Source organism: Lagenorhynchus albirostris, chromosome 11, assembly GCF_949774975.1.
Source record: "Lagenorhynchus albirostris chromosome 11, mLagAlb1.1, whole genome shotgun sequence".
In the NCBI taxonomy this organism is placed as follows: Eukaryota; Metazoa; Chordata; class Mammalia; order Artiodactyla; family Delphinidae; genus Lagenorhynchus; species Lagenorhynchus albirostris.
In genome coordinates, this window is record NC_083105.1 from 68,467,662 (window position 1) to 68,494,686 (window position 27,025).

Below are 27,025 nucleotides of genomic sequence, written 5' to 3' on the forward strand. Positions count from 1 at the left end.
TACTTGTGTGTGTGTGTTAGAATTTCTTTACTGTGTTAGAATTTCTTTACTTTTTAAGGCTGAATAATATTCTGTTGTATGTATACATACATCTTGTTATTTTGTTTATCCATTCATCTGCCAGTGGACACAGTTGCTTCCATCTTTTGGCTATCGTGAATAATGCGGCTATGAACATGGCTATATTGGTTTAAGTTCCTGTTTTCAGTTCTTTTGGGTATATACCCAAAAATGGAATTGCTGGATAATAAGGTAATTCTATGTTTAATTTTTTGAGGTAGTGGTATACTGTTTTATTAGACACTTTTTTGAAGAAGGAATTGTATGAAAAATTTAAGCGTCCAATGACATTTTCATTTTAGGTATTGCATTTATCAGCTCTAGAAGTTTTATTTGGTTCTTTCTTAGGTCCTCAATTTCTTGTTATGTTCATGTTTTCCTATAATCTTTGAGCCTTTTTTTAAATTTTTTTAATTTATTTTTGTCTGCGTTGAGTCTTTGTTGCTGTGCACGGGCTTTCTCTAGTTGCTGCGAGCAGGGGCTACTCTTCCTTGCAGTGGGTGGGCTTCTTATTGCGGTGGCTTCTCTTGTTGCGGAGCATGGGCTCTAGGCACATGGGCTTCAGTAGTTGTGGCACGTGGGCTCAGTAGTTGTGGCTCACGGGCTCTAGAGCGCAGTTCAAGCCTATTTTTAATGGGTCTTTAAAAATACTTGTCTGCTAATTTCATCTCTGTTGTTTCTGGGTCTGTTTCTATTGACTGACTTTTATTTGGCTCATGGGTCATATTTTCCTGCTTCTTTGCATGTCCAGTACTAGTTTTTGGAGGTCAAACATTGTGAGTGTTATCTTGTTGAGTGTCTGGATTTTGTTGTCTTGTTTTAGAGAGTGTTGAACATGCTCTAGCAGGTAGGAAGTCGTTTGCAGATCCATCTGAGGCTTCATCTTGAATTTTATTAACGGAGGTCCAGAGTAGGCTTTATGCTAGTGCTGTCATACAGCTCTACTATGTATTTAAGGAGCCTATCCACACTGGACCTGGTAGAGAGGAAAACTACTAGAATTTGAGCTGATGTTTTAATGGGATGAGTCTTTGGGGCATTGGGAAAGAACGAGTATATTTTGAATGGGGGTGGGACATAAAGTATTAGAGCCAGAAGGTAGATTCTCAGTATCTGAGAAGACTCTCAGTGGCTGGTGTGACGAATGGAACATGACAGAAGTGATGGTGTGTGATGTCTAAGGCTAGGTCATAAAAGGTATTGCACTTTTTGCGCACAGTTCTTGGATGGCTCACTTTGGGGTAAGCTAGCTACCAGACTTTAGGGCTATTAAAGCAGCTCTTTGGAGAGGAACTGAGGCCTTCCGCCAATAGCCAGTACCAACTTGCCAGCCATGTGAGTGAGTGAACCCCTTGGAAATGGATCCTCCAACTCCTCTCAGGAGTTTTGAGTAACTGCAGCCCTAGCCACATTGTGCTGCAACCTCCTGAGAGAGCCTGAGCTAGAACCCACCAAACCACGGTGCTCTTGAATTCCTGCTCCAGAGAAGTTCTGAGAGATAAGTGAACATTGTAAGCCAGTAGGGTTTGGGGCAACTTGTTACACAACACTAGATAAATGATATGTAACATTTAATTCTAGGCATGCAGATTACTAATCAGCAAGGAACTCAAGGGGTCACCTATGCAGATTTCTGGAACACGTTCTCTTACTCTGCACTATGAATTCCAGCCCACTGGGCCTTCTTGAACTCCAGCCTCAGCAAGACCACTGTGCTCTACTTGGATTCCTCCTCCCTGGCCCAGAAAGTACCCCTAGTTAGAAAACCATGTGTTGTTTTTTTTTTTTTTTTTTTGCAGTACGCGGCCTCTCACTGTTGTGGCCTCTCCCATTGCGGAGCACAGGCTCCGGACGCGCAGACCCAGCAGCCATGGCTCACGGGCCCAGCCGCTCCGCGGCATGTGGGATCCTCCCAGACCGGGGCACTAACCCGTGTCCCCTGCATCGGCAGGCGGACTCTCAACCACTGCGCCACCAGGGAAGCGCAAAACCATGGTATTTTAAGACTCACCTCGTTTGTTTTGCTTTTCCTTTTGGATCACAGTTCTGTGATGCCTTTAGTCCAGGGTCCAAAGACAGGTGTTTCATATGTTTTGTCTAGTTTTCTGTTTGTTTACAGTAGGAGTTCAGGGTTGGTACCAATTATTCCAACATGGTGCTAGAAGTGGAAGTCTCTAAAATTGAATTTTAAAATTTAGCATAGTTGATTTTCTTTTCCAATACTTCATTTATTCCAAGTGATTAAGAAAATGTTATAAATCTTATAAATTCAACATAAATTTGGTGATGTTTACATTTTCTTATATGTGCCAATATTATTTACTAACTTAATGAGATTTCAGTGTAAGAAAGACAAGTTTAAATCAATTAGACATTTTTAATTGGAATTACTTGAGTTTCATTACCTTAAACATTCCAAGTGCATAAGACATTCATTAACACAAATACTAAAAACCGTGAATTTGATCGTCTTAAATATTTCTATTGTAAATTCTGTATCTTCATGGGTAAAATATACCTATGCACTAAGGCTAATCAGCAACAAACTGATATAATCTCAGACAGTTTGGAGGCTCCTTCTTAGATGGCTGAGCTTGCCTAATGACCTGTGAGTGACATGCCTAGATTGTCAGGGGCAGATTTGACACATTGAACTCTAGTTATCAAACACATGTCCTTTAAAACTTTAAGTGTTGCTCTCCTAGCCTTCTTACTTTATATAATACACTTTCTTGGTCTGTTTTTCACAGTTTGTACCTCCTAGCCAGGCTGCCGCAACACTTTTAAGATATTTTAGTGGTGTCTAATTCCGTAGATTTGGTATATCTGAAAGACTACTATATTTTTTCACATTATTACTAATTGATTCTCAAATGTTTGGTTCCAGGACTAGTATAGCTCTTATAAATTACTGTGAACCCCAAACAGCTTTTGTTTATGTGTTAATTGTATTTAACCTATTAGCAATTTGAAATGAATTTTGAAAGATATGAGTTTATTTAAAATAATCTATTTTATTCATCGATGAAGGTGGTCAAAAGGTACAAACTCCCAGTGATAAATAAGTCCTGGGATATAATGTACAGCATGGTGACTACAGTTAATAATACTGTGTTATATATTTGAAAGTTGCTAAAGGAGTAGATCTTAACAGTTCTTATCACAAGGAAAAAAATTTTGTAGTGATCATTTCACAATATGTACAAATATTGAAGCATTATTGCTGATTTTAAAAACTTTTTCATAAATGCATGTTTTTCTTCATATTTTTGAGACTTGCTATTTTCATGTTTTTTGAGGTTATTTATATAGAGATCTAAAGAACATACAGATCTTTCCCTTTCTTTTAAACAGTGTGATTTCTAAAGTGTAGATATTACAAGCTTTTGTTTAGCTATTTCATATGTTCAGAGATAGATAGATAGGTAAATTTCACATCCTTCTACTTCCTGAGTCACATGTACGTTAAATGTTCATTTTTCTTAGAGCACTCCTCAGAGAGACCCATGTAGCTGCTGATGACAGTTACAAGAGGTGAACAAAATAGAAATTATTCTGCAGAAAACTTTGAATTTCCTTTTCATGATTTGAGGGAAAAGGGCAGTACTTTGAAGCATCTTATATGTATATGGTGAACTGAGGATTGAGGTATTTTGTTACTGTCAATGTTGGCAGGTTATATAGGCCAACAAGTTGGGGGGCTGTTTTGGTGGCCGTTACTGTGCTTGTTCCTCCTTCCTCTTCTGCACCCTCACTCCTACTCTCTCATCTAGTAGACATTTGAAACAGCTAGCACGAAGCAAGTATGGTTTTATTTCCTGGTTTGCTGGCCTGGAACTCCCAGTCCGTGGGGTGCACAACTTAAAGAGATAAATTATAACGTGGTGTTCAGTGTCACAATATAGATAATGACAGCTAGTGGAGACATGCAGATTTAAGTAATTAACTTCCTGTAAAGTTCATTTATTCATCCATTCAATAAATACTTGAATACTTACTATGTGTTAGGCTGAAGATATAATGGTCAATAAGATAGGGCTTCCCTGGTGGCGCAGTGGTCGAGAGTTCGCCTGCTGATGCAGGGGACACGGGTTCGTGCCCCGGTCTGGGAGGATCCCACATGCCACGGAGCGGCTGGGCCCGTGAGCCATGGCCACTGAACCTGCGCATCCGGAGCCTGTGCTCCACAACGGGAGAGGCCAAGGCAGTGAGAGGCCCGCTTACCGCAAAAACAAAAACAAGACAAACGTGATTGCTGCTGTGGCCATTGGGTCTTGAAGCATGAATAGAAGTATGGCAAATAGTAAATGGAGGGAGCACATGAAGGCTCTAGTCCATCCAAGGATTGTGAGGAGTTCTCTGTGTTAGGATTATAGGTTATATGAATGGGAGTGACACATGCGGAGACTGGAAGGGTAGATTAGGGCTAATGTGACTGGGGCCAGTATGAGCGTCAGATCAGGGAATTTGGATTTTTTTTTTTTCTGTAAGCCTTTAATGAGCCCACTAGAATTTTAAAAATGAGAGCTGAAATCCATGAGGTTTTGTATTTTACTGGTTGTATTTTGATTAAAAAGTACTCATTATTTAAGTTAGTGATTTGATTCATTATAATGATCTGCCAGTCTGCTAAGAATGTAATTGATGTATGTTAGCTGCTTTTTTTGTAATCGGGGATTGTTTTTGTTTCAGCCTTTACCCTACGAAAAGAAAATCTGGAAATGTTTGAAGCAGTTGGTTTTTTAGCTATCAAACTTGGAGTGATTCCGTCGGATTTTAGTTATGCAGGACTTAAAGACAAGAAAGCCATCACTTATCAAGCAATGGTTGTTAGAAAAGTGACACCAGAGAGGTAATAAGATGTTAAAGGACAGACTTTATTTTCTTATTGCATCAAAAACTCAGAATAATACTGGGAGCATATTAATCTCACTATCAATAGTAATTGATTACAGGCTTACTCAGCACATATTCTGCACTAATAGTATAATTAGCTTCTAAATAGAGTTTTGTTGTTGAACAAAACAAAACTCTATTTAGAACTCTAAACTCTATTTAGAAACAAAACTCTATTGAACAACAAAACAAAACTCTATTTAGAAGATAATACATGTTTATTTAGAAGATAGTACATGTATTATTTAGAAGATAATACGTGTATTTAGAAGAAATACATGTTTATTATAGAAGATTTAGAAAATAGAATAAAAAAGAAATTAAATGTCACTAAAAGTTCTCTTACTCAGAAATAACCACAATAACACTTTGATCCATTTCCTTCCAGTCTTTTTTCAAATACTGTGCTACATACAGATGCTACAAAGCCATTTTTTACATATGTGAAAATCGCACTGTGTGTGTAATTTATATTTTACTTATAAAAATAATTAGTATTCTTAATGAAAATTTATGTCATGAAATATTTCAGAGTCATGTTCATTATACAGACTAATTTATTTAACATTCTTCTGTTTTGGGACATAGAAATTTATTCCAGTTTTTCATTGTAAATACTACTGTGATTAATATGATTGTACTTAAATCTGTGCCTTGTGGATACTTTCCTCAAGATAAAGTTCAGAAAGTTGAATCATTGAACCATAATTCTGCCTAACTTGATGTAATATTGATATATTAATCTTTAGTCATCAGATGTTTAAGTATTCACTACTTGCAGGTAGACGTTTCAAAGTTCTTATATGTGGGACAAAAAAAATTGTTTGTGATTTTGTCTTTGTGGTCAAGAAGTGCAGTATAGTAAGAGAGAATGACTTTAGATGTTAAAAGGTATTTAGATGTTAAAAATTAGTTTTTAACCATCAAAGACAAAACAAGTTATTAGTTTCTAGGAGGAGCAGGTACTTTGATTTGGCTTATGGGTAGGGGATTTTAATTACCCATCAACTAACAGTAAGATTTTAGCAGATGCAGAAAATCTGAAGATAGTTTAGAGGGGCAGTAAGCTAAAAAGTCTGCCTAATAAAGCAGATAGTTCCTGTAAGGACTACAGAAAATATGATGTAAAGAAGAATTTACATCACTTCTTATAGGATCTTAAAAGTTAGGCTAAGACAATTGGAATCTATTATTTAGATGTTGGTGAAAAATTGAAAATTTGAATAAGGAAGTGTTCAGAGCAGTATTTTAGGAAAATCCTCTGGCACTAGTGGTTTTTTGGTAACATTGGAGAAAGAGAGACTGAGGAGGAAAGGAGCAAAGTCTAAGGACAGGAAGAGCAGAGAACAGTTAAGAGGTTCTATCCCTTGAACTAAGAAGTCAGAAGGCTACATAGAGTAGTAGCATTAGGTATATGTGTTCCAGTTCTTAAAATAACTCTTCATATATTACTATGATAAAGGGTTTTTAGTGTGCATTTGTTGAAATAAATGAAAGATGTGTTTTTGAAATAGTTCCCCCAATTTTTGTTTTAGTATTCTGATATAAGTGGTTGTCTGCCAACTGTCATTTAAACTTTATTTAAACTATTTTTTTGACATTTTTAACATAATTTTTTAATGTTTAAGCATTTAAACTAATTTTTTAAATGTAAGATTTAACTGAGTCTATATGATTTATCATTTATAGGTTGAAAAATATTGAAAAAGAAATTGAAAAGAAAAGAATGAATGTGTTTAATATTCGGTCTGTAGATGATTCCCTTAGACTCGGTCAGCTCAAAGGAAATCACTTTGATATTGTCATCAGAAATTTAAAAAATCAAATAAATGATTCTGCAAACCTGAGAGAGAGAATTTTGGAGGCAGTAGAAAATGTTAAGGTAAGAAAACTGCACTTTTTAAAAAAATTAATTTATTTTTGGCTTAGTTGGGTCTTAGTTGCTGTACGCGGGATCTTTCATTGCGGCATGTGGGCTTCTCTCTAGTTGTGGCGCGTGAGCTCTAGAGTGCGCGGGCTCTCTAGTTGTGGTGAGTGGGCTTAGTTGCCCCATAGCAGATGGGACCTTAGTTCCCCAACCAGGGATCGAACCCGTGTCCCGTGCATTGGAAGGCGGATTCTTAACCACTGGACTACCAAGGATGTCCCCAAACTGCACTTTAAAATAGAGTATTATAGGAAAATCTTTATAGTCCCTTCCTTTACATTGAGATAAGAAGGGAAATTTTTCTTTTTCTTTTGTACCTTTTCTTTTTATTGCATGTATAATTATTTTTTTAAATGATACTTAGGGCCATTTGACTTATTTTTTTATTTTTCTTCTTAGTACACATTTTTGTATTGAAAAAACACAACTTTAGTGTAATAAAAAAATTGTATAGTGTTCCTCAGTGTGGGGGTAAAAACTATCTGTATAAAAAGACAGATTGTTTTGTTTTTTTGTTTTTTTAGTATCTGTCATATAGAGTAGTATTTCAGGCAAAGAGATTAATTTTGGGGGGAACTTTGTCTAGTAATTCTTTTCAGAAATCTTTGGCAAATAGTTTTTATATTACTTTTCAGAATCTTTTTTCTCTTCAGTCTAATTTTGAATTTTGTTTCAGTGTATACAAATGATAAATCATATACATATTGTCTTACAGTAAAAAAATTACTTACCATAAGTTTTTAAATAACATTTGCCAGGCATCTAAATATGCACGTACAACCATAGCCTTCATTCTGATCATGTAGACTATGGGTTCAGCAAACTGTTTTCTGTAAAGGGCCAGATAATAAATATTTGTGATTTTGTAGGCATATGGTCTCTGTTGCAGGTACTCTACTGCTGTTGTGTGGAAGCATCCATGGATAATATGTAAATGAATGAGCATGGCCATGTTCTAATAAAACCTTGTTTACAAAAACAGGTGTTGGGCCAGATTTGACTTGTGGGCCAGTTAATAGCTTGCTAACTCCTGATCTAGACCCATAATGCTCAACCTGGGGTGCTTTTAAAACATTTCAGCAGTCTGTCTCTTCTCCCAAACCAATTAAATAAGAACATTTGGGGGCTTCCCTGGTGGCGCAGTGGTTGAGAGTCCACCTGCCGATGCAGGGGACACGGGTTCGTGCCCCGGTCCGGGAAGATCCCACATGCCGCGGAGTGGCTGGGCCCGTGAGCCATGGCCACTGAGCCTGTGCGTCCGGAGCCTGTGCTCCGCAACGGGAGAGGCCACAACTGTGAGAGGCCCACGTACTGCAAAAAAAAAAAAAAAAATACATTTGGGGATGCAGCTTAGGCATTAGCATTTTAAAAAAAAACTCCCTAAGTGATTCTTCTCTACAGCTAACACTGAGCAACACACATCTAAGTTTCTGACCACAAAGACCTTTTTACACAATTTTATGCCTCTCCAGCAGGAAAACAAACAAACAGAAATCAGGTTTTAATCAATGTCATGCCTAACAGGAAAATATCTTCCAACTAAAGATTTTTAAAATCTTTAAAATATACAGGCATTCCCTGATTATATACTTTTTATATGGTTGTTTTTTCCTTTTCTTCTAGACCTACCTAAGATTCTTTTTTTTTTTTCCCCTGATAAACTGTTAAAAAGATATCCCTTAGAAAAGGGAGTGGGGTTTTCTGAACTCTGATAGCATTTATTGCCAGACTGTCATTTGGTATTTATGCATATACATTTTAAAATCCCCACTAGGAATAATCTTAGATTTAGCCAACTTTCCTTTAGCTCTCATGATGAGGGGAAGGAAGTTGAGAAGTCCTGAAAATAATAAGTTTTTGGAGTTTTGTTTTAAAGGGTTATAAACCTTTTGTTATATAACCAACCCTAAGTAATTTGGAAGGGTACTTAAAACTCTTCTGGTGTTTGGAGGATATTGTGTAATGTTATTTTTCCAAATTTGAAATAATTAAAAGTATTTAACTGTGAGATTTAATACAGGGAGTACTTATTCTATCTGCAGTTGATCTTTGTGGCATGAGGTCAGGACGCAGTGCCTTGTGTACCATGCTGATTACAAATTATCTTAGCATCTTTTATTGAACAGTCCTGGAGCTGGTGCTTGATAATCATTGTTGAATGAATATATATTCCCCCATAAAGTGAGTGTAGAGAACTCTTTTGTCTTTCAAGAAACCATCTGGGCCTGGAGTTTGCTTTGTGAGAACATGTTTAACCACTGACCAATGTCTTTAATGGTTGCAGTGGTAAATTACAATTTTCTATTCCTGCTGAAGTGACTCCATGCCATTGCCTTGGCCCAGGCTTTCAGAAACTGAGATAATCGAAAAATGAACCATTATATATAAAGAAGCCAAGACTTGCTGGGTTTGAAAATAAATCTGCTTTGTATTTCAAGCATCTCCAGATAGCAGAAGTCTCAAAATCAGAAAGAGCTTGAGGGCAAAGTGCAGATCCAATACTAGGTAACCAGTACATCCCAGTTTTCCCAGAACTTTCATGAGTTTAGCACCAGGAGTCCCACATTCCAGAAAACTCCTCAGTAATGTGAATGAAAAGCTGACATATTTTTAAAGATTTTTCACTTATTTCTAACTTCTAATCATTTGTTCTTTTCCTTTCTATATTTTAACTGTATAGTGTTTCTCAGCCCATTTGGCATCCATGTGCATATTGCCAATTACAAGATTCTTTTATTGAAATAAATACAACAAGAAAGACTTGATTACATATTCCGACACAATAATTGTATTTATTTATCTTAGTTTGGGGCTATAACAAAGAACCATAGACTGGGTGATTTTTAAACAAGAGAAAATTACTTCTTATAGTTCTGGAGGCTGGAAGCCTAAGATCAGGGTTCCTGCCTGGTCTTCTTATTGTATTCACACACTGCAGAAATAGAGTGGGCTAGTTCTACCACCATTTCTTATAAGGGCACTAATCCTATTCATGAGGGCTCTATCCTCGTGACCTAATTACCTCCCCAAATCCCCACCTCCAAACACCATCAGATTGGAGGTTAGGATTTCAACATATGACTTTTGGTGGCTCACAGGCATGCGGTCCATAACAATATACTTTTAATTAATTGATTTTTTTTTTGTATTTATAGAATAAAGGGTTTGTGAATTACTATGGACCACAGAGATTTGGGATGGGAAGGAAAGTTCACACAGACCAAATTGGATTGGCTTTGCTGAAGAGTGAAATGGTATGGATTCTTTAAAAGTATGGACTTAGCTGTTTTGTCAGTTGTCCTTACTACATAAGCCTGCTCCTTGCTTTCTTAACCCAGCATATAAAGGCAGCTATACCACCACATACATATACCATACATTACATCATGTTTACTGAGCAGCCACTATATTCTTGGTATCACATTATAACAAAGCACACTGTATGTGATGCCCCTTGTATTTAATACCTGCTTGAGACTAACAGGGACTTGACCAGCGCTCATCAAATTCTTAGTGAGCTGAATAGAGGATCTTGAGAAAGTTAAACCCTGATTCGAGAAATCTGGTATCAGATATTACGCAAGATAGGAATTCACCCAATGGCAGAGACCAAGAGGAACAGCAAATTTGAAAAAGAAAATCTGGCTAGTTTCAAATGAAACTAAAAATGCATGTCACAAATAAGCCACATTTGCCCAATTATTATATTATATATTTTTAAAATGTATATTACATATATATAATTACATATTATATATACACACATATATTTTCACACTGATTACAGTATACATAATAGAGAAAAACCACAAAACTATGAAAATTATATATTTGAGCAAATGCAGTATTATTCATATAATAGTGTCATGCTTACTCATTTGTGTTCTGATATGTTTTCTTGAGTGGAGGAGAAAGGAACAGTAAAAGCACTTGTGAGAAGCATTGTGCCTGTGAACATCATCTCACACATGGAAATAAGGTTGACAGCTGGTGATGTAGACCACATCTGCAAAACTGCAGTCAGTCTGGGCTTAACATTTCAGAGGGAGTTTAGCAAGTGGGATATAACTGATATGATAAAGGGTCTAGAAACTGTATTGATGAGAAATGATTAACTGAAAAGTGTTTCTTCAGTCTAGAAAACTCTGAAGAGGAAATTAACTTATAAAGTATTGGAAATTTTGTCATATGGAAGAAGAATTTAATAGTTAGGGGTCTGAAGAATGCATCACGTGTTCTGTTTGAGTTCTGCCAGTTGTCTAATATGTCACTATAGGCAGGTTAATTAATTTTCCCAGCCTCGGTTTTCTTATCTGTAAAATGGACATAATACGTATTTTACAAGATGTTCGTGAGAAGTAAATGAGATAACTTTTGTGAAAGCACCTCGCGTAGTGTCAGGTTCATAGTAAGATGAATGTTCAAAAATATGATTAGACTGTTAATTGTCTGGTTTTAACAGTGGTAGAAATTCAGGGGGCCAAGTTTTAGCCTAGTGTAAGAAAGACTTTTCTAAGAGTTGTCCAAAGAAATGGGCTTCCTCCTCCGCCACGCCCTACCCCAAGAACTGGAAATTCCTCTTGCTATCATTACATTTAAACAAAAGCTGGCTGGCTACCCCTTCAATGGCTACCTCTTTCAAACTTCATATTCCATGCTCCTAATTATTTGTAAACTTGCTAGACTGTTGGTTATCAATTATTGCTGTGGAACAAATTACCCCAAAACTTAGTGTATTAAAACCACAAGCATTTATTCTCTCACTATTTCTGAGGATCAGGAATCTGGGAGCAGCTTAGCTGGGCATTTTTGCATCAGGGTCTCTCACGCATTTGCAGTTATCTATCAGCCTGGGTGGTCTCTGAAAACTTGAGTGGGTACCAAGGATCTACATCCAAGCTCACTCTCATGGTTGTTGGCAGGAACCTTGAGTTTCTTGACATAGTGGTACTCGTGGCATGGCTTCCCCCGGAGAGAGGAGTCCAAGAGCACAAAAGAGAGAGAGAGAGAGAGACCGCAACAGAGAGAGAGAGGGAGACCACAACAGAAACCTCATGGATAACCAACAAGGACCTACTGTATAGCACAGAGAACTCTGCTCAATATTATGGAATAACCTAAATGGGGAAAGAATTTGAAAAAGAATAGATACATGTATATGTATAGCTGTATCACTTTGCTGTACACCTGAAACTATCACAACATTGTTAGTCAACTGTACTCTGACATAAAATAAAAAGTTAAAAAAAAGTAGGGTCATATATCTCGTTTTTTTTTTTTTTTTTGCGGTACGCGGGCCTCTCACTGTTGTGGCCTCTGCCGTTGCGGAGCACAGGCTCTGGATGCGCAGGCTCAGCGGCCATGGCTCACGGGCCCAGCCACTCCGCGGCATGTGGGATCTTCCCGGACTGGGGCATGAACCCGTGTCCCCTGCATCGGCAGGCGGACTCTCAACCACTGCACCACCAGGGAAGCCCGGTCATATATCTCTTGACACGCTCTCTTTGCTAAAGGAAATAGAATATTCCTTCAGAGAAATGAAATGAGAAAAAAGTTGCAGTTTGGTAAAATGGAGGGGAGTAATTCCTTTTCAGAGGATACAGTTTTTAGCCTCATTAAAGTTCTTTAAAAATAGAGCATTTATTCCTTTCTTCATTCATTCATACTCAATAAATATTCATTGAATAAAAAAAGAAAAAAGAAACTTCAGTGTCTTTCATAGCCTAACCTTGGGAGGGACAGACCTTCACTACTTCCGTATTCCACGGTTATGCAGGCCAACCCTGATGAGTGTGGGAGAGGACTGCCCAGGCGTGAGCACCAAGTGCTTGAGACCGTTGGGGCTGTCTTAGAGGCTGGCTCCCACAGCTGGAAAGGCAGATTTTTTTTTCCTTTTGCTTGAATTACGCCCTCCCCAACCTTTACATTCCTTATGTCTCAGTTTAAATTCTCATCCCACTACCCAAGAATTAGTGAATTCCCCTTATCTTGTGACTGCATAGCCTCCTAGACTTCCCATCTCAGGTTTGATTACATTTTATAATTATTGCTTATTTAATCTTTTCTAGTAAACAGAGACCACAAGTCTCTTGCTCAACACTCTATCCCTGGTGTCTCCACAGTGCCTAGCACATGGCAGATGCTTAATAGTATTTGTTTGAATGAATGAATAATGTTAACAGAAGAATGAGCGGGAGATTAGGTTGCTTGACCTATTTTAAGATCCTTTCCTGGCTTCCCTGGTGGTGCAGTGGTTGAGAGTCCGCCTGCTGATGCAGGGGACACGGGTTCATGCCCCGGTCCGGGAAGATCCCACATGCTGTGGAGCGGCTAGGCCTGTGAGCCATGGCCGCTGAGCCTGCACGTCCGGAACCTGTGCTCCGCAACGGGAGAGGCCACAACAGTGAGAGGCCCGCATACCTCAAAAAAAAAAAAAAAAAAAGATCCTTTCCTACTCTAAGGCACGTACTTAGAAATAAGTTGTGCTGGAGACAGTGATAAAGTATAGGAACTAGTAGATACTTTTTTTTTTTTAAAGGAGCATCTTTTAATCTATTTAGGTTTTAAAAGAAAACATTAAAGTTGACAATTTTTAAAAATGACTTTGGCAATTATTTTTAAGACCACAGAATTCTGAGACTTGAGAACATAAATGAAATTAGTGGCTTGCCATTCCCCTATGCTTGTTCCTTCCCTTATTTTTGTTGTGTATTTTTGTTGGCTAAGTCTGAGTTTTATGTCATCACTTAATACTTCTGTTCATAGTTCGATGATAGAGGCAAAGAATGACAGAAGAACTGTGGAAGTGGTGGGGGAGCACTTTTCCAGTCCATAATATTTTAAACCTCTGTATCAGTTTGCTTTGTACAGGAGGTTAATTCTAAATTTAACATTGTTTAACTTTTGAACACTTAAAGACAAAATTGCCACGTAAAATATCATGTGAAATGCTTATTCTTGTTCCTTTGTTAAATGTCTGGCATTTGTTAGCTGTCAGACAGTTTGTACCTTTTTAAAAAAAGTAAGTAATTTTTCATTTTCATTTAACACATGTTTGCTTGTTTGGTTTTTAAAGGTGAAGGCTGTACAGTTATTTCTTACACCAGAAGAATTGGATGATCCTGTAAATAGAGCAAAGAAATATTTTCTTCAAACTGGTACTTAAGTTTCTTTACCCCATACATAACCATGCAGATACATAATATAAGTGTTATGTCAGCAGGAGGGCATTCATTACAACATAAATATGATAAGAAATAGACTGTAATATATTGTATATTTAAGCATTTTTATTACGTGCCCTAGGCACTCCATTTTTGGCCATATCTCTGGGATTTTTGTCTGTTCTAATTCTTGCTTGGGGGTAGGGGTGAGGGAAAAGATGCTTTCTGAGTTTTTCTTGGCCTAAATCCTCGAAGGATTTAGGTATTGATGGAAGTATAATTCACTACAATCAGAGGAGACTGAAAAAATAAACTAAATAAAAGTACATTTGTTATATCTGATACTCTGTGCATTGTTTTTGATCTAGTTGCCATTTAGCCCTGATTGCTGATTTTGCAAACTTTAGCCCAATATATGTAGAATGCTTAATGAGAAGCACTAAAAAAAAGTTGTTACGAGTGTGGGTTCTAGAATCAATCTACGTGGGTTTAGCTCTCAACTTTAGTACTTCCCAGCTGTACAGTCTTGTGCAGTCATTTAGTTTCATTCTTTTAGTTTCTTCATCTGCAAACTGAAGCTAATAATGATACCTAAAAGACTGTCATGAGATTTAAATAAGATAATAGATATAATGCTTTTAATATAGTGCCTGGCACGTTCTGAATACTGAATAAATATTACTTGTATCTAAACAATAACGGCAACCGTAGCATTTTAGAGTCATTCAAATATATGATCGACATATACGTGCATATTGAATTTCACTTACAATGAAATAAAGGACATCAGTTTTCAAATATCTCCATTCATTGTTTTAAATTATGTACATATTACCTATATGTAATGATTCATAGGAGAAAAATATTTTTATGCCACACCAGAATCTGTAAATAGTGTGAGCATTTCAAATTGTTATAAGTAATCTAAGTAATACTAAGGAAAACCCAAAATTGCATATATTGTAGGGTCCTGAGAAAATAATTTCCTTTTGGCAGTGATTCTTAAACTTTAGTGTACTTAAGAAACCTGGTGCATTTATTAAAATGCTGAATCCAAGGCCCTCCCTGAATAAGCATCTTTGCCATGGAGTCCAGTAACCTAGTTTTAAAAAGCATCCTACTATCAAGACCTAAAGGATCTATCAAGACCTTGAAGGATCCAGATGTCAACCCTTTCCTATTCAAAAAATTCTGTGTAAAACATCTATAATAGCTCTTTAAAAATCTCTAAGCTCAGGGGTTTATGTAATGCTTTAAAAAATAAAAAGTCCTTTAAATAACTGCAAATTAGTTTATCTCCATCCTGAAGTTGGAGTTACTAACGTTGTGCTCTTTTTAAAGCAGGGAAAGTGATTGAGCCATATGATTAATGATCTTCATTAAAAACCAACAAACAAAACACCTCTTCAAGTGTAGCTCTGGTTTATAGTTGGTGCTGAGCATCATCTTCATATTCAGGTTCCCAGGGTAGCTCAGTTCATTTAGAGAGCATGGTAAAGGTCTTAATAACTGGCCTTTAAATAAAAGTGACTAACTGATCTTCGCTTTATTCAGAGGATGCTAAAGGCACACTTTCACTGATGCCTGAATTCAAAGTTCGGGAGAGAGCATTGTTGGAGTCCTTGCATCGCTTTGGCGTGACAGAGGAGGGCTGTATCCAGGCGTGGTTCTCTTTCCCCCATTCCATGCGCATATTCTATGTTCATGCATATAGCAGCAAAATCTGGAATGAGGCAGTATCTTACAGACTTGCAACCTATGGATCAAGAGTGGTGGAGGGTGATTTGGTCTGTTTGGATGAAGATATTGATGATGAGCATTTACCAAGTAGTAAAGTAAGTGTCATTTCATCAAGAGAAATTACCACACCAGGAATACTAATTTTCAGAAGCCCTTATTTTAGAAACAATTTAAAACTAAACATGCTCTTCTTTTTTTTTTTTTTTAACTTATATTTGCTCATCTCCTGCTTCTACTCTGCTGTCAGCTGACACTTAACATGCTATTGAATGGAAAAATAAAAATAGTTAGTGGTATGAAATGAAAGTTACAAAGATAGTAAACCTTCCTTTAAAGAACACATTCTTTAGAATAAGATTTTTATAATAATGGTATATAGGGTATGTAATGTCATGTGCGTTTCTTTTATATAGGTGTGATTTTACAACTTGCTTTTTTCCCTCTTAACAGTATCTTAGAGGCATTTATATTAATGAAATATAACTTTGTATTGTAAAAATTGATCCTTCCATTTCCTCCCCATCCAACTAGTATTTTTATAGTATTTTAATCTCTGTGGGATTGAACTAAATAATGAAATTTAATTCCGTAAATCACGTAAGGAAATTTATTTTATAGTATTGTCATGCAAAAAGAGCAGACTATTCTCCATCATTAATTCAATCTCACAAGTATATTTTAAAAATTAATGAAAGGATTTGAGTAGTGCTTTTGTATATAACATCATAAAATCATTGACCTTTAGAGGACAAAAAGATTTTAGAGACCCTCTTTTCTAATTCCCATTTTATAGAAATGAAATTGAGACCCAGGCTGGAGAGGAGAAAGATTAAGTGACATAGGTAGCACTTAATCTGTTGTCTGATTCCTAGCCCAGATTAGTCTCTACTAGAGAAATTGTGGAGTGTAGAAAAGGTGTCAGCATCTAGAGATAGGGCATGGCCCAGTTTTTCAAAAATGGAGAAAAATAGACTGAACTTTCCATAAAGGGAGCTTGTTCTAAATTAATGGCAGAGTTCTAGATGTATGAATTAAGGATTTTTTTGGTTTCAAGTGATGGAAACCCACCTCAGACTAACTTAAGGAAAACAGACAGGAGTTTCTTGGCCCTCATAACTAAAAGCGCATGATTGATTGAGGCACAGCTGTATCAAGGGGCTTAAGCAGTGTCCTGAATCATCCGTCTCATTTGCTTTATCTTGCAGCTCTGCTTTCCTCTCTGTTAGATCCATTCTCAGTTACTTCTCCAGAAAAGAGGGTGTTTCTTTCCCAACAGTTTCAGTCAAAGCCATGGAATTGAGCCTCAGTGGCTAGGAATGGCTTGGCTTGGGTCACATGTCCCCAGACCAGTTATTGTGGACTGGAGTATGTGATTGGCAAAACCTATGTTCCAAGGGCTCCTTCCTGGAACCATCCCATCCAAACCACATTTAAGAACTGGGAGGAAAGCTCCCAGGAAAACGCAGGTGCACTACCAGAAAAGAGAGAGTAAAGGCTGAGTGATGAGTGAGCCAGAACAAAGATGTCTGCTTTACTATTTTATTAAATGAATGGCTTATGAATATTTAGATAAAGTGATCACTAAGAGCATAAATCATTAAGAATGGTCATTTAACTGAGACACAGACTCTGAAACTGTGTAAGAAAAAATCTAGCAGCATCGTAGGTTTTATTTTACCTCATATGAGTGGAAGAAGAGATATGTCAGTTGATTCCATTTTGATAAATAATGAAAAAAGCACAAGTTTTTTAACACCTTTCAGAAAACATGTCCGTTTAAATATTACCTAGGCAACACATTATTTAGTAGGTCAGCCATTTCTAATTCAGATTTTCAGAAGTTAAAGGTTACTTTGACAAAATATAACAATAATCTCTGAAATGCATGTGTCTTATACGACTTCTTTGTTCCACGTAACATTTGCATGGATAGTTTTGTGATCAGGATTGAATCTGCTTTTCTTTCAGGAGATGTAGTAGAAAAGAGAATATTTTCTCCTTTACATTTTACAGAGTTTCCTTTTATTAGCAGCAAAAAGTGTCTATATTTTTAAGATCAATCATTTATACTTTATTAGTTAGCACTGAGAAAAGAAAAGGCAGGAACTGGAGTCTCAAGACGTAAAATATGTATAACTGAATCACTTTGCTGTACACCTGAAACTAACACAGCATTGTTAATCAACTCTACTCCAATATAACATAAGAAGTTAAAGAAAAAAACCAAAATAAAACCAAAAAAAGACATAAAATATGAAAAGGAAAAAGACAAACTAATATTTCTAATAAATGGTATATAGAACATGTCATGTTGTGCATCTGCATTAAAAATTGTAGGAAACTGAGTCCCTTTTTGATAGAATTACTAGGACTACCTATATATCTTAATTTCAAGTGACTTGGCAGATTGTCGTATAGTTTTTTTGTGAACAAGATGGAAAAATGTGAGTTAGACAATGAGAATGGTGAATTCATCTTTGCAGAGCAGCCATACAGCAAAATCATGTTTGTTAATTTATTGATTGATATCAACCTGGAGGGAGTTCTCTAAAGACAAAACATGGTACTCTGTACTTGACCATGTTTGTTCAGTATTTTCATAAATTACTTAAATTGCAGCATTGTAGGTATGCTTATGAATTTGTGAAAGACAAAAAGCTGGAAGTAATGATGCAAGAGAGATCATAGCCCCATGTATTTGGTCAGATCACATCTGGAGTGTTATGTCCATTTCTGAGTGCAGCAGTTAAAATGGGTTATTTACATGTAAACAAACAAATAAACCCAAAATGGAAAAACAAAACAGGAGAGACATTATTGATAAGAGTAGGGAGAATTGGGAAAGCAAGCAGGTTTAGAGAAGATCTAGACATTATATTATATGATGAATGCTTTAGGAAAATGAGGCTGTTGTAATCCTCATGGAATGATGACAGCTGCCTTTATACTTGAGCTTTCATGTGCCCGAGAAATCAGAATTATTCTCTGTCCTAGAGCAACATTTCTCAAACGTAGCTTATCACTCACCTCTTGTTTTTTTTTGCCTCGTATGTGTGACACCTATTACTAGTCTATGAAACGCATTTTGAGCAGCACTACTTCTCATAGATTATTATGACATTTGTTAGGGACAGAGGTTGGGTGGTCTCACAGAGGCAGATTCTTGATTCAGCATAGTAAGAAAAAACAACTTTGCAGTTTAGAAAAAGATCGTTGGTAACTGAGGTGAATGTGTTGCTTCAGAGTGTTAGCTGCCCAACATTCTCTGTGTATTTCCATGGAGTTATCAGGGCTTAAAGCAGGAAGAATCATTCTAATTTTTAAGTAGTCTACTCCTCTGGAAAGAAATTGTGAAAAGGTCTTGTTTGGGTATGTGTGCATTCAGCTAAGGAGTCAAATTGTACATAACAGAGTTAGGGAAAATTGAGGGAATTTGGAACATTTGAAAATCATCTGTATTTTCATCATGTTTTTAAAAAATAGGTTCATCTAGTAACTGAAGAAGAGGAATCAGCTAATACATATGCAATACATCAGGTAAACGTGCTTAAAAATTAGTATCATTTAGATCTAAATGTACACATTGTGCCCAAAAGACAATATATATTAACCAGTTCCCTTCCTTGCTCCTTTTTTTACCACTTTTAATTCAGTTATAATTTATATAATAAAATTCACTCTTCTCAGTTTACAGTTCTGCAAGTTTTGATATACGTATAAAGTCATATGACCACCACAAAAATCAAGATAAAGAACAGTTTCATGTCTCCCCCAAACTTCCTGTGCCCCTTTGTAGTCACCCCCCACCCCTGCCCCAGCCCTGACTCAGATCTTTTCTGTTCTGTGGTTTTGCCTTTGAAAGAGTATCATAGAAATGGAATCATATAGTTTATGGCCTTTTGTGTCTGGGTCTACTCTTCGTTGCGGTGCACGGGCTTCTCATTGCAGTGGCTTCTCGTTGCGGAGCACAGGCTCAAGGCACGTGGGCTTCAGTAGTTGTGGCACGTGGCTCGGTAGTTGTGCTTCACGGGCTCTAGAGCGCAGGCTCAGTAGTTGTGGCTCATGGGCTTAGTTGCTCCACGGCATGTGGGATCTTCCCGGACCAGGGCTCCAACCCATGTCCCCTGCATTGGCAGGCGGATTCTTAACCACTGTGCCACCAGAGAAGCCTCATGTTTTTAAATAAGTAAGAGAAATGTAAAATTATCAGCCAAAATACCAGTTACGTGATTGAGTAGTAAAGGTTATTCTTTGTGTTCCGGAAAGAATATGCTTTTAGGATTGTATAACTGCACAAAGATGGAGTCTGTTGGCTAATTAAGTGTACCTCAACTTCTTGTTTCATCTCTTCTACATTAACAGCAGTTTGTCTAATAATATCTGACTTGAGTTGGTTACCTTGGTAATTGAGTCCTTTTTTTTTTTTTAGATACACCACGCAAACACAATATTTATTTAGTTAGTTAGTTATTATCATTATTTATTTATTTATTTTTGGCTGCGCTGGGTCTTTGTCGCGGTGTGTGGGCTTCTCTAGTTGTGGCATGAGGGTTCCAGAGTGCGTGGGCTCTGTAGTTTGTGACACGAGGGCTCTCTTGTTGAGGCATGCAAACTTGGTAGTTGTGGCATGGGCTTAGTTGCTCTGCGGCATGTGGGATCTTAGTTCCCCGACCAGGGATCGAACCTGTGTCTCTTACATTGGAAGGCGGATTCTTAACCACTGGACCACCAGGGAAGTCCTTTAACAGTCCTTCTTGATTTTAGTTGGCTCTTCTCTTTTCTGGGCAGCGTTAAAAAGAATCAAAGTAGTGTAATACTCAATAGCATGTTTTAGGCTGATTGTAATGTTGATATCCTGAGTCTGTTTTTACAGATCCAGGTCCCAGTCATAAAAGTAAATTTAAAATATGATCAAATATTTTTCTGAAGGCTGTTTCACGTATCTTTTATTTTCCCTTTCATCACACAGGTGGTTCTTCCAGTGCTTGGATACAATATTCAGTACCCAAAGAACAAACTAGGGAAGTGGTACCAGGAAGTACTCAGCAGAGATGGACTACAGACATGTAGATTTAAAATACCTACTCTGAAACTGAATGTTCCAGGATGCTATAGAAAGATTTTGAAACATCCCTGTAATCTCTCATACCAACTAATAGAAGAACATGATATTGATGTCACGAAGGAAGGTTCCCACATCGATGAAGCAACTTTATCTCTTTTGATCTCTTTTGATCTTGACGCTTCGTGTTATGCTACCGTTTGTCTGAGGGAAATAATGAAGCATGACTTTTAAAATTGATCCCCTTAATATAATCGTGTATGTGCCACTTTTTAAAGGAAAGGGAGCTAAAGTTTCTTGGGCATCTACCATGTGCTAGGAGCATTATAACTGTTATCTCCTTTAATTACACAACATCCTGATGAAGTAGGAATTTGATACTTACATTCCAGAGGACAGATAGCTAGTAAGTGGCAGCATCTGAGTTGAAGACTCCAAAGCCTTTGTTCTTTCTATTATCTAATATCTCGGTGACCTTTAGTCTGTGCTATAAAAGTTAGTCTTTCTGGACTGTTAGGAGCATATAATACTGCAGGATGACATTAAAGAAGATAACATTAAAGAAAAACATTTTTGTAGTAATGTTTATATCCTCAAGCTCCTTGCTTAGAATGTAGATGAAACTAGGTTGTAATGAAAACAGGGTTGGAAAGATAGATGAAGCATTTTGTTAATTATTGCCATTCTCTCCTATTTTTGAAATTATTGATCAGAACAGTACATTAGGAAAATATAATCCCTCTATTTATGATAGCTACCCCAGGGTAGTTTACCCCTTTATGAGGTAAATAATCTTTGATGAAGATTGAAATAAAATGTTTCCTACAGTTTCTTTATCTTGACATATATTGACCCTCCACTTTTTTGTTATTTTTGTTCTATCATCTAAAACATAAATTTTTAGAGTCAGGCTGATCTGTGCTCAGACTCCAGCTCTGACACTTACTAGTGACTGAGTGTTATTGATTCTTTTTGGGCTCATTTAAGGAATCAAGATAGCACCAGTCTCATAAGCAGCAAACAGTAGAATTATCTCCACCTTTTTACGTTGCTAGAGGAAGAAAAACATATTACCCATTTTGAAAATTCTGTATTTGTTGGTTTAACTATCCCACATCCCAAACTATCCTTATCTACTTTACATCAGGTACATTTGGGGGGAAATGGGATATACTGATTGGGAAAATCTGAGCATTCTTTTATTGCTGGTAGTACTACATAATGACTTAAAAAGCTGTCAAGAGTATTATATATTAGTAATGTGGCACTTTTATATACTTAAGCCAGTCAAACCATTTTGGGTATATTAGCATAAGGAAATAAAATTCCAAAGAAGGAAAAAAACTGTATGCAATGCAAAATTTGCTTAGTGCAGCATTCCTATATATATAGAAAGAAATTAGAAACAGTTTGGAAGTCCAGCATTAGCTAACTAAAAGGAAAATGAGATGTAACAACTTGATGACAAAACATTTAGTTATTAAAGTTGATGATGAAGGTTTTAGGTATGTGAGAAAATGTTGCCCCACAAAACCCTGTATATATATATGTATAACCGTATATATAAAACACAAATGCAGTATATACACTGCGTGCAGCTTTTACACAGGAGAGGCACTTTAGCATAGTGATTAAAAGCTTAGATACTGGGGACAGACTCCCCTAGTTTGAAGCTTGCCTCTGCCACTTAGAGCAGTGTGGCCTTGGACAAGTTGTTTAAGCTTTGTGTGTTTCAGTTTCAACATCTATAAAACAGGGATGGTAATAAACCTACCTCTTAGGATTATTGTGATGATTTGCCGAGTTAATATATGTAAAGCAGCTTAGAAACGTGCCTAGCATTTAGTGATTGTTAAATCAATGTCCACAGATGCAAGTTAGGAAGGGAACAGAAAAAAATGAAAATGCCATTCTGTTAAGATCATAGAATGTTTGGAATTTTTTTAATACTAGAAAGTTCCTCTTTTGTCTTTATATATTTTAATAATAAACAAATTCAGGACACAAAACTTTCAGATTGTGGTACCATGGATTTTAAAAATTACTTTTATTGCCTTAATATTTATCGAAAATGAAATGATGCTATATTAAATAGTAAAAAAATTTAGAAATGATGTTTTAACTTTATTTTATATGATAAATTATATCCTATAAATGTAATCAGAAAGTGAATTACTAAATAATTAAATCCCAGTTTTCTTTTAATCATTGGGTAGCAATTAGAAAATATGAAATCATTAAAAATGTGCCATCATTGATAGTATTTTCTTTGCCTGTAGATGGCACTATAATTTTAGGTATCTTTCTAATTTATTTATTTAGTACTTTGGCCCTGTGTAAAGAAAGGATCACTAAAGTTATTTCAGGTCACCATAAAATGTATTCAGATACTGTTCATGTGAAAAATTATTTTATATACTAATAATATTTGCCACGTTAATTTTTTTTTTTCAGTAAGGACTTGAATAGACTTTGGACCAAATGATGAGCAGTCACCTAAGTTTTTGCAGTTTTTCTGGAGCATTTCAGGCTTTCAGAAGAAGAATCTTTGGATTAGCTTTAATTTTCAGCGTTGCATTTGAAACTGAGCAATAGTGCCTCAGGATTACTAAGGTAAAACAAATGGAGGTCTTTTTATTAAGATAAAAACACTTGGACTTTTGTAAGTTGTAATAAACTGAAGTCATATGCAACTTTGATCCAAGTAACATTTTTTCTGAGTGTTGTGCCACTCCTCTCATTGTAATCCATGTACCCACCCTGTAGGTGGGTAGTGTTTTCCTTGTTTTTGCAAATGAGAAAATATTTGAGTGGTTTACTGACCTATTCAAGGTCAAACAGGATGCTATTTGGGAACTTGATTATGCTTCCTAGAGCAGTACTGCTTTCATCTACCTAATATTTGCCTTCTGAAAACAAAATTTTTGGTTAATAATTTCTATTTCTACCAACTTATTTCTTGATATCGATTAATAGGCATATTGGAGCAGGTCTTGAGAGAAACGAGATTCCTTTTGAAGTTTTGAAACCAAAATAAAAGTAAAGGAGATCGTTTAGGAAATTTCCAAAGCATTTTGGGGTGTTTTCCAGAACATTTTGGGACTTGTATCTCAATGATGGGCAACATCATTATAGGTTATAGAGGGTTACTTTAGATGATACCTGGTACAATATTAAATATCACTGAAAAAGTACCGTGAGAGGATTGTTTATCCCCCCCCATACTCTTTTAATCTCTTAATCAACCATTCTGTTTAAGACAAGGAGAAAGCTGGCTGAAATGCGTTTACATATATCGCTTGCTGGATTTACCTTTTTAACAGAGATTGTGCAGGCCTGAGGCTCAGGAATACCAGCAAGCAACAATATCTAACTAGAATTTCATAATACTGCTTTGTTTTATTGAGTTTATTTTTCTAGTTACCTTTTTTATGGCAAATAGTCTTGGTTTTCAACTTATGTGATGTTTCTTTCAAAAATAAATTTTAAAATGAGGAACTCAGTGTAAAGGTAATAAGGAACTACTAGTATAGATATAACAGGAATTATGACAGCAGTACATGAATGATTGAAGTTTGGGAAATAGTGAGAGTACCTGAACTCAGAGAGTGCCTCTGCCACTGCAGTAGGGTGTCCCTTTAGTAACCCACTGAATTTCTCTGTTGTGATCTCAGGTGTGAAGTAATGTTAGTAATCATTTTTCAGTCCAGGACTGTACTGCATCAAACAAAATAATGAAAAATACACAAATGCAAGATACTATGAACACAAGTACTAATGATCACATGCCATATCTTAAAATTTCCCTGATAGGGATTTTCTTTTAGAAAATCTTATGAAACACCAAGAACAGTGCCCAGCACCTAGTAAATTCTCGATAAGTGTCAGCTTGTGTTATTATAGTTAATATTACTTTACTGTGCTCTCTGATGAAAGTTTTACAGTTGAATGGTTAATGAATTTCCCTTGAGATCTGATCTGACTCTATCTTAGCATAAAGTAATTACAGTTCAGCACACTTTTATTTATTTTTTTGTAAGTGGAAAGAACTACGTATATCTAAATCTGGGAATTCAGCAGTTCATTCAAATTTAGATCTTTAAGAACTATCTAGGTCAGTGTGCCTCAATATTTTCCACCTGGGAACTACCCTTAAGAGACCAAGAAGAAATGAAGCTGCATATAACAGTGCAGAATTTTCTTGTGTTAATGTCAGGATAGGAGAAGAGGTTGGAGGGAGACATAGGGAGTAAGAGAAATAGGACTTTTCATTTTTTTCTTTATTTACTTCTGAAATGTTTGGGTATTTAAATAAGAATACATTTGTATATTAATTTTGCAATTAATTAAAGAATACTGAAGCTTCAGAGAGGGTAAGGTAAGGGAACTGATGGATTATGATTGCATTTTTTTCAGAATGGTTCTGGTGGGTCATGCCAACATATTGCCAGAGAGAGAAATTTCTGCATTGTACATTTTAACAGTCCTAATGGCGGTTAATATAAGTAAAGTTTAGTACCTGTGCTATGGATTTTGCTTTCAGATTCAGAAAGATTCTTACAAATAGCTTGATGTCTTATGGTACTGTTTTAATCTTTTTTTGTTTCTAAGCCCTTCTGCGTTACGTATTTCTGATAAGCCACAAAGCAATGCCAAATATATGACATAATAATCCACAGACATTTGAGTGCCCCTAAGTTAAAGGCACTCTGTAAGATGCTATGGGGAAAGACAAACAGATAATATCCCTGACTTTGAGGGATTAACAGTGTTATGTCCTTGAAGATATCATTTTATTTGAAATGCCGTCTGGAAAAAAGAGTATACAGACCACTAGATGGCGAAGGGAAAAACAAGCAGCGTCTTTGCATTTCACTTATGGCTCACTGTATGACAAATAATAGGTTTCTTGACCTCTCAGCACCTCATTCTGAATCTTTAAATGATACCTATATTAGCATCTCCACACATTTTGAGATCTCCTCTTAAAATATGCTTTGAAGTATTCAGTCTAAATGCTTCTTTCTCGAAAGCTATAGTTTAAAGAATGGGAAATGGTGTTAGCAGAGTTAATCTTGTGTAATTTCAGTGTGGGTTGTCAGGAATACCTTTAAGTAAAGAAAATGACTCTAATCTTCTTAAGCAATTCGTTTTCTCAGAAACTGGGAGGCAGGAGCTAATTTACTCTGCCTGTGTACACAGGCCTGTCTTATTAAAGGAAAATTTTACTCATGGAGAGAAGTCACAATACCCATGAAATTATTTATATTTAGACATTGGAAAATGTGGCAAAATATAAGAAACGTTAAATTGTCTTTTCTGTATCAGTTTCCTTCCTAAATACCCAACTCAATTACCAGTATTTTCTGTTACAAAGAGGAAATTTAATCATGGAGTTGAAACAAGAGCTATTTGGTTGTTTTTAAAGGGAGGAGAACAAAGAGCTGGTCACTCACTCCTTAGCTGAGGGTGTTTGAGCAGCAAGATGGGTGGAGAGTGGAGAGGGTTAGGGACTTAGTTCTTTATGCTTTGATTCCAAGTCACCCTTTTCTGATAAGCCTTACTGGCATTTTCTTAGACTGGTTATGTCAGGATTCTGAAGCTTTCACTACAGTAGGGTGTTAATCTTAGCTGATTATTGTTCCCATCCCCACCCCTGGTCATAAAGGACTAGTGTTCTTTTCTGGAAAGGGAAGATGAAGACTCTTTCTATAAATAACCTTTATAGTTTCTTTAGGTTATAATAAAATGTGGTGGTTTTTTTTTTGCATATGATTTTCAAAAGGAAACTAATTTTTCCATAAAATATCTTAAGGGAAATCTAATAGATTTTATGGTATATAAATAATAGCAATGCACATTTAGGAACCAATAGAAGAACCAGGAAGCAGTTATTCTGAATTCAAAGAACATTCTTCCAAGGCATGGAAAGAGAAAACTTTAATTTCAAAGTGAAGCATTTGATGGTTGTGTTTTTAATGTACATATTCTCTCTCATTTTGATTGTTGTGATAATTTTCTAACTGACCACCCCCATTCTTCACTCTAACTGGTCTATCTTTGTATATATACTCATGTCAGTTACCGCTCCCCCCCCCCACCAAAAAAAAAGTAGAAATCTGATCCTGTCATTGTGTTGAGACCATATAACATTTCAGGGGCTTCCCAGTACCTATG

General features: G+C 36.4%; 1 protein-coding gene across 1 annotated transcript; it reads left to right on the plus strand.

The window, feature by feature from the left end:
• The first annotated feature begins 3,535 nt into the window (after positions 1-3,535).
• On the plus strand, positions 3,536-22,865 carry PUS7L (pseudouridine synthase 7 like). The gene is made up of 8 exons (XM_060166498.1): positions 3,536-3,594; positions 4,753-4,912; positions 6,646-6,838; positions 10,039-10,137; positions 13,959-14,040; positions 15,601-15,881; positions 19,270-19,323; positions 20,756-22,865. The coding sequence occupies exons 1-8, from the start codon at positions 3,579-3,581 to the stop codon at positions 21,080-21,082; spliced, it is 1,212 nt and encodes a 403-aa protein (XP_060022481.1). The 5' UTR covers positions 3,536-3,578; the 3' UTR covers positions 21,083-22,865.
• The last annotated feature ends 4,160 nt before the right edge of the window (positions 22,866-27,025 follow it).